This window comes from Parus major, chromosome 3 (genome assembly GCF_001522545.3).
Source record: "Parus major isolate Abel chromosome 3, Parus_major1.1, whole genome shotgun sequence".
NCBI lineage: Eukaryota > Metazoa > Chordata > Aves > Passeriformes > Paridae > Parus > Parus major.
The window spans coordinates 55,358,478-55,367,103 of record NC_031770.1 but is presented as its reverse complement, the minus strand read 5'-3'; the positions used below and the strand labels follow the sequence as shown (position 1 = coordinate 55,367,103).

General features: G+C 36.1%; 1 protein-coding gene across 1 annotated transcript in view; it reads right to left on the bottom strand.

Moving 5' to 3' along the window:
- Positions 1 to 8,626, bottom strand: part of SYNE1 (spectrin repeat containing nuclear envelope protein 1) — a 301,154-nt gene that overhangs the window by 168,367 nt on the left and 124,161 nt on the right. Inside the window, exons 45-50 of the mRNA XM_033512756.1 lie at positions 7,095 to 7,196; positions 5,446 to 5,649; positions 4,291 to 4,498; positions 3,503 to 3,615; positions 2,631 to 2,836; positions 1,444 to 1,599 (exon numbers count right to left, since the gene is read on the bottom strand). Coding sequence (XP_033368647.1) covers positions 1,444 to 1,599; positions 2,631 to 2,836; positions 3,503 to 3,615; positions 4,291 to 4,498; positions 5,446 to 5,649; positions 7,095 to 7,196 — 989 coding nt within the window. The remainder of the gene's footprint in view (positions 1 to 1,443; positions 1,600 to 2,630; positions 2,837 to 3,502; positions 3,616 to 4,290; positions 4,499 to 5,445; positions 5,650 to 7,094; positions 7,197 to 8,626) is intronic.

Here is an 8,626-nt window from a genome sequence, read left to right as displayed (position 1 = left end):
GCCCCCAGGGCACACTGCTGGCTCATGTTCAGCTGCTGTCACCAGCACCCCCAGGTCCCTTTCTGCCTGGGCTCTGTCCAGCCACACCATCCCCAGCCTGTAACATTGCAGGAGGTTATTGCGGCCAAAATGCAGGACTTGGCACTTGGACCTACTAAACTTCATCCTATCAGATTTTTGTCCATCCATCCAACCATTCCAGGTCTCTCTGCAGAGCCCTCTCACCTTCCAACAGATCAACACACACTCCCAGCTTAGTATCATCTGCAAATTTACTAATGAAAGACTCAATACCCTCATCCATGTCATCAATAAAATTATTGAACAGAATATTTTGTCCCCCAGCACAGACCCCTGAGGGACACCACTGGTGACTGGCTGCCAGCTGGATGCAGCCCCACTCACCACCACTCTCTGGGCCCACCCATCCAGCCAGTTATTAATATCTTTGCTTGTGTGCAGTGCCACATCTTGCAGAATTTTGGTGCTCAGAATGATCACACTGAAATCTTTGTGTCAAACATGTAAATTAAAAGCTACCTTAGTTTTCTTTTCAGGAGTCAAACTTTCAATTTCTATTTGAAATGCTACCCTTTGTACCTGCCAAAGCTTCTAAGAAGTTTGTCATCCTGGACAGGTAGGAAGGCATGATGGAAAGGTCATTTGTCCAGGATTAGACAATGGCTCAGATTCAGTACAAGGGCCAGTAAAAGGGATTAACACTGGGTTTATACAGCCTCAGTTAATCTAATTCTACTTGATCACCTTCCTGATACCTGATGAGTACAGGGAATTTACACCAGACCAAAATGTCTTGCATCAGTCTCAAGGCCATAGGGAGTGACTGGGTGTTTCTTTTTAAGATGCTGTGAGACTTAGACAACTGGCTACTATTTTTGTTCTACCTTCACCAACCCAATAATAAAAAGAGGATTTGAAAAAACCTCCATGTACTCAAAATGGCAATTACTTCATTATCTACTGGCTAAGTCCAACTTTTAGAAAGATTTCACAGCTAATGTAGATGCTTTTTGGGATTTTTTTTGTAAGGCAAGATGTATGGGGAAGAGGATTCTGCTAACCTGGCTGGATCTCAATGTTACAGGACAGAAAGAAAATTTTAAATGGACACAATGATAAATGTAACTTTCACTACTGCTTTTAAAAGCAATATTTTTAACATCTATTTTTAAAAAGAATATTTTTGAGTTTCCATTTAATAATGAAGTAAGATAAGCTTTTATTGGTTTATCAAGAGCAAATATTGTGTTTGGTTGAAATTCATTAGAACTCAAACTATCTGGATTCAGCCTCTTCACAGAGAAAAGAATTTCCAACACACTCCTCTAGCTTTTAAAAACACTTTACCCCAAGAGTTAATTTTACTTCTGCCCTAGTGGAGGAAAAAATGACAGTATTTTAGAAAATTAATATTCAATATACCTTGAATTCATCAACTCTTCTAGGAACTTTTCCACTTTTTGCACCTCCTTTTTCTTCTCAGAAACAAGCTGTTTGTTTTCTCCTAATGCTTCCGTGCTTATTCTTTCTTCCATGTCATGCATCCACAGGGAAAGCTTCTTGTACTGATCTTCAAAGCTACAGAGCAGATAAATACTCCTTTAAAAAGTACTTCTCAAGTGGAGTAAAATTGGAAGAATATCCACAAGAAGTTAATATCCACAATTTCATGCTTTCAGCATTAGAGTCGTACACAAAACATAATTCCACAGTGACTACTATTCTAAAAATATTCAGCAACTCTCTAAAAATGTTCAGGAAAATCATGGGAACTACAGGGAGACCAGAAGCCTCCAAAATTTAAAGTGACAGCACTTTTATTTATACTAGACTCAATAAAAGCTGACCAAAAGAAATCTTTTTTCAAATTATTGGAATAATTTAGAATAAGAACAAACAATGGGTAAAACTGAGCCTTTTTTTTTTCAGCATGTATGTGTAGAACAACTGAAGTGTTGTGTTTTCAATTCCTCCTGCAGAAGAGAACTGGAATCTTGAGTGCTCAAAACTCAGCAAAACAAGTTCCAGATCTACGTTGGAAAACTTTTCTTTACATGCAGGCACACTGTCTCCTACTGTTGTTTTACCCAGTACTACCACACTAAATTTGCTTTCAATTAGCAAATGTTTTCAACAGTTTTAGATCTGAAAATATTTCAATTCCCCAAATTCCAGCCCTAAACAGTAATTTAAGGGTATTTTCTTCTTAGCTCCGTAGGAAATATGTCCATTTGGAATGGGAGAGAACAGGCACATGCTGTGTAAAATGCATACTATCTTAAAGCCCCAGGGAAGAAATGAACTTCATTGCACATTTTCCATCCAGAAAATGGCATTTAAATTACTGGAATCCCAGCTGCTGTTTTGGAGTTTCATAAGCTACACAAAACTTCTGCGTATATGATCCTGACCTCCTATTTTTTAACCCTTGGAACAAGACCTGTTGCTTTGTTTTTATCAGTGTACTTTAGTTTCTCTTAATTGTTTCCAAAGAAAAAAAACAACATAACTAGATCAACTGGAAATGATTTTGTACTTTGCCCTGGACTTTGGAAGCCTGGAAATTTCATGCAGTTCACAATTTATTTGTGACTGCTGGTATTACTCACCTTCCCAGGTGTGATGCACAGTCTTCCAGGGCTTTCTTGTCATTCAGACACTGTTTGAGGAATTCTTGGAAGTTCTGGTTAGACTTTGCTATTTGCTCCTGAATATGGCTCACAACTGGTTTGGGTAAACAACCATATAAACTTTCTCCTTCCTTGCAGGCTGCATCTAATTTGTTCTGTCCTTCACTAATAGAATCCAGCACACCCTGTGCAATGAAAGAACATAGTTTAAACACATAAGATTTGATAATTAAAGATAAGCAATATTTCTATGAGAAGTGGTCAGATTTCTCCAAGAAGATAAGAGCTATGCCTAGGTATCAAAAAACTTCTAAGCAGATAGTTCAAATAAAATTTTATTAAGTGGTGCTAAAATTCACAGCACTCAATTTTCTTATTTGATCCCAAGGTAGTCATGGCTTTCTCTGAGTAGTTTAACAATCTCTTGAAGATGTTACACATTTCAGGTGTTAGGGCTGTTTACAACAGGTGTCTGCTACTTATGTTCTTTCTCATCAAAAGTATATACACACAAGCTTTGACATATCAGTGTTTATCTGAAATACTGAAAAGTGTTATAAAAAATTAGGAAAAGAAGAGAAAGAGAGAAAAAAGGAAAAAAATAATCAGAAACAAGAATAGTATAGTTATACATAAACCTTCCAGAAATTAAATTCCTATCTCAGAGCAGGGACCACAGTTTTCACTGTATTCCGTTTATAGTGCATACTGCTGCCTTGAACCATTCTTATATTACTTTTTTAAAAACAAAAACAGGTGTGTTAGCATCTACAAATTATTTTAGAGATACAGTTGGTTCCTATACTAAATTGCTAATTATTGGCTGTTTTAATTTAACTTGTTCACTATACCTGCAAGTCATGTAGCTTTGCCTCTATTGCTTTGCTGTCCCCAGACCTGTCAGATGATTCTTTTACTGCAGCCTTCACACCAGAAAACCATTCCTGGAATTCTTGCATAGAGTCTTATTTAATAAAAAAGAGAATATTTTTTTTTTTAGCTACAGCATTATCCACAGTATTATACAGCTGTTTTAAACAAATCTTTTATCCTTCAGGAACAGTGTGTAAAAGCTAACAGAGTAAATCTAATTGTTGTCAATAACCTTGGGAGTAAGATTAGAAACTAGATGTTTCCACTGCAAACATCCAAATTTGAACAGTCTTACTAGGCTGCCCTTGACAGTCAATTTCAGTTTATGATACATCCCAATTTTATGCTAGATAAAATCTAAATCAATATCTTAATAAATAAGATTAAAAGTTGCTTTTCTCCATTGACTATCCAGGGAGCCCAGGAAACAGTTAAGATGGGTACTTTTACATTATGAACACCTCCATCTGGTTATATACCTCTCTTTATGGCAAATAAAAGAAGTGTATTTATGCGATAGAGATGAATACTAATAGTGAGGAAAGATGCATTTTCATGCATATTACATAGTTAAAGTTGAGTATGTAAAATGCTTTGTTGCATAGCAGTTATCCAATGAACATTTGGTAACAGGACTTTTTGAGAGGCTCCATATGAAAACAAAGCTGAAATTGCAAGTGACATCACTGGAAACTCCGGCAGACTCCAGAGTGACTCACAGCTGTGGGTTAACAGCTCACTCCTATTAACCAGCCCGAGGACTCACAGAGGAAATGTTTTTCCAAGGACTCCTGCATCCTGGCCTGTGTTCTGGAACACAGCAGATTCACAGCTTCATACTTCTTTATTAACAAAGTGACAGTGCCACCAAGAGCTTCCAGCTCAACTGAGTGGTATTTGCGACAGAGGCTATTGAGGGTCTCGCGGGTTGAGTCAATGCTGCTTTGCTGAAGCTGAAGGTCCTTTTGTGTTTCCTGAAAATAAAGTTACAACATAAACACGATATTTATAAAGAAACAAAAGAACTGTATTTTTCTGAAGCATTCCTACTCCTCCCATATGTTCTTTCCTGTTGTGCTCTATAAGTCATCCCAGACACAATGAAGGAAAGAGGCACTGACTGGATGATGTTTCCTGAATTTCCCAAGTGAGATGAATCCTTGAAACTAAAGAGCCATCATAAAAATTTGAGAAGTGATGTTTCTCATGATTTATTACTCTACTTGAAATGAATAGATTTCAAGGCATATTGAATAGAAATAGATATTTTCAGCAAAGTCTGAAGGCACGTGTGGGATGCAATATGACACTTTGGCAGGTATTTGGCAGGACTTTTGAATACAGGGGGGGACTTAACATGCAACCTGAGAGAAACATTTTCTCAAAACTAAATGAGAATTGGCTAGTATATCAATATTAATTTTGTACTCACAGTTAAATACCTCAGTGTGGTTTGTCATGTTATGATGTGCATAACTGCATGCACGTCAAGAGAGCACTTGGATGTAAGAAAAAAGAATGGCTATGTATGAAGACTGAGGAGGACTTCTGAGGTAGAAGTTTGTGTTAAAATTGAATTTGGACCAGTGTCTTTTACTGTCATGTGCTATGAGTTCATAACTTATTGCAGCGGAGTCAACACACATACTGGAGTAAGGACAAGGAGTTCAATGTAACAAAACCAGTTCTTGCAACAAAAAAGACCATATTATTCACTAAAATTTTCTAAAAAGTTTGTGTAAAGTTAATAAATCAGAACTTTTGTTCATTGGTGCAACTTCCTGTATTATTTGCTAATATTCTAGCAGCTGTGCAGGAGATAAGCATTTTTTACCAAAGGAAAATTAAGTATAAAGCTCAGGAAAAAAACCCCAAAGATCAATGCATAAGGAAAAGTATATTAATTTTTTTCAGCACTGACCTTTAGTTTATTTAGCGCTTCAGGATCCAGGTTACGAGCACAGCTTAACAGCGTCTCCTCCACTTGAGATAGCCAGTCTGTCATCTGGCCAATCAGCTTCTGTAACTGCATCTTCTGGGTACTGAAATCTTTCAGCGTCTCTTTCGCTGTCTCTGATATTTCTTTGGCATGTTCCAGCTTCTGCCTCAAATCTGATTCTATAAACTAAAACCAAAATGTTATGTATTAAGGCATTTAATAATAAAAATGTTTATTAGGGTAAATGCTTATTGGCAAAAAGAAGGTAGGAAAGTGGCACACAATGATAATTCTGCTATCTTTACAGCTTTAATTTGAGATACTTACATACCTACAAAACAACAACCATTCAGGATTCAGTCTTAGATATACAGTAATCCAAAGAAGGGATACTAAATTATAAAAAGCCAGACTGTAAACTATTGCAGTTGTTATCCATTTCTGAAAAATTAAACAGTTGATATTTTCTGTTTACTAGTTTTCTGTATATACAGAACATGACCTACACTCAAAGAGCTCAATAAAAAGAAATATCAGTTGGGGAGTGAGCCTTAGGAACACTGAGGCTTAAAGTATCTTAGTGTAAAGCAGGTGAAAATTGAAGACAGTACAAAAAATAAGCTAGAACCTTGCCCCTTAACACATTCAAAGACAGGAATATGCAAAATTATAGTAGATGTTAGCTGAGCACATATCAGTTATAGAACTGAATCTATAATATGGTACTATATATCAATCAGGTTCACAGAATCCTTTGGGTTAGAAGGAACCTCTGTACCTTCCTTAGTTCATGCTCCTTGCCAAGGCAGGGTCACCTACAGCTGGTGACACAGAAAGACAGAAACAAAGGTGGGTTTTTTACCTTCTATAGAAAGGGAGACTCCACAATCTCCCTGGGCAACCTGTTCCAAAATGTGGGCAAGGCTTGAGTGTTGCATTAACTTCCATTAAAACCTAATATATTTCAAGACACATCCTCGCCCATGGAAATTGCAGAAGTCAGCTTAATTTTTTAGATTACTGACATTAAGTTAATAATCTCAAATACCCATTTCTGTTTGAAATCAAACTGAAAAAAAAGTCATACTTTGATTTTGTGACTGCCCTAGAACACAGAAATAAGTGTCAGGCCAGAAGTTCAACAGCTTACCTTCATGGTCGTTGCTTTATGTTTTTCTTGGAAGAGCTAGTTCAGCGCCCTTACTCTAGTCCACTAAAGAACCCACTTCTTAACAAAGCAAATGAACATATTTTACTGCCTTATAATTCTTTCAAGGAAACAAACTGTGCATGCACTCACATGTGATGTGGCTTAATGTTGTGCAGTGTAGAGAATATCTGTAGTATCATATCTCATCAGCTACATAATAAACAATTGATTCTATTTGGATTTATTAAAATATACTTCTACAACCCTAATATTCACTTACTTTATGACATGCTGCTTATACAAATAAAATCAAGGTTACCTAGAGAAATATGAACAAAGAATAGTTATGCTACTTATAAATAATAATGCTGCATCTGTCACCTTGAAATAAAAAAGAGGTGTAGGAAAGACAAAAATGTAAGAAGGAATGTTTTCTTAGTTATTTGAGCACAATCTGTGGTTACAAATGTCTTTATTTTACCTGGAGATCTGCAGGTGGCTCTTGACTGTGGGTCAGTTCTTTGAGTTCTGAAATTTTGGAACTAAGTTGCTCCAACTTCAGTTCTTTATTCTTGACTTCAGACTGTAAAAGAGATGTGGTCAAAGTTTTGTACCAAACTACAAGAAGCTTTTAGACTTTCAGAAGGATGCTCCATCAATTTCAAAATTGAAAGAAAATGTACACACAGTTTAGGAACCAGAGGGAAAACACTGTTGTACTAATTTTGTGCTCTAAAAACCTCCCATCTCTTTTTTCCTTATTAGACTCAGTTCAGAGAATTTTTCCCCTCCTTTAAAGTAACCATACAAATTAGTAGCATTTTAAATGCTCAAAAAGATGGGGTATTTTTGGTTAAAACTGGGAAAATAAAGCTGAAAATATCATTGTTTATTTGACTGGAAATATCTACTGAGGGTGTTAGTTTCCACTTAAAGACGTGTAGAGTGTATTGCATGTGGTCTCTGATTTTTATTATAAGCAAGTGAGCTCTTGATGAAAAATTAGACACAGAAATAGATTTTAACTTTAAGAGGGATTTAAGAAAGCTGATATATATACACTGACATATCTGGACTTTGTATTTATAGATCCAAGTTATTAAAAAAATTACTTATTAAAAATGCAGTATCAAAGTGAAAGCTCAAAATCAGAATTTGGAGTTCTGAAGTATCAGTATCCTATTGCCTAAATTTTCTTTTCAAAAAATTTCAAACACATCATTCCAATTAAAAGATTGGACAGTGGATTCCAGGATTAAATTGCCAAACTTAACATCTGCCCTGAATGCCCAAAAGAATAGTTAGGAGGTATTTTGTGCTAGGGAGGATATAATATTAGGTGGTCAGTCAAGAAAGTCACCACTGATTTGGGCTACAGAAGAGGTAAACTGTTTGTTGCTGTCCATGCTCATCTACTTCTGATTACTGAAAGGGCAGGACTCTGCTGTCACTGAACTGCTTTTCCTCTTGCCTTTCCAAATGTAAGTACAAAAAAAAAGGTGTTGTTCATTCTGTGACTGTAAATGTACACACAGTGATCACATCTGCTGTTTTGGACCTCCTGCATATCAAATATACCTGTGTTTTGGGTGTCCAGTTTTAACAGCAAAGAATTTAGGTGGTCAGATTTCTACATAAGGCATTGTCACCCCCAAATGGCATTCAATAAAGATTAACCTTGAGCAAAATATTGATTTATCAGTGTTTATATTCTATCATAATACTTGAATATGTTCACTGTGCATCTTCTTAAGGACTTAATTAATTCCAAATGAAGTAGAATATGGCTTAATCTCTGATTGCTCTAATGTGTATGTTAAGCCAATAGAGACAGGATGCATCCTGAACATTGGCTAGATTTCTAAAAGAGTTTAACATTATCCAGAAAAAAAGTCATAATCTAACTGAAATTGTCAGAACCTGACATAAAAATTTACCTTCCAGTCCAGCATATGTCTTTTATTGTCTGGAGAACCTACTCTCCTGGATGAAATTTTTTTGATAAACTTTAGC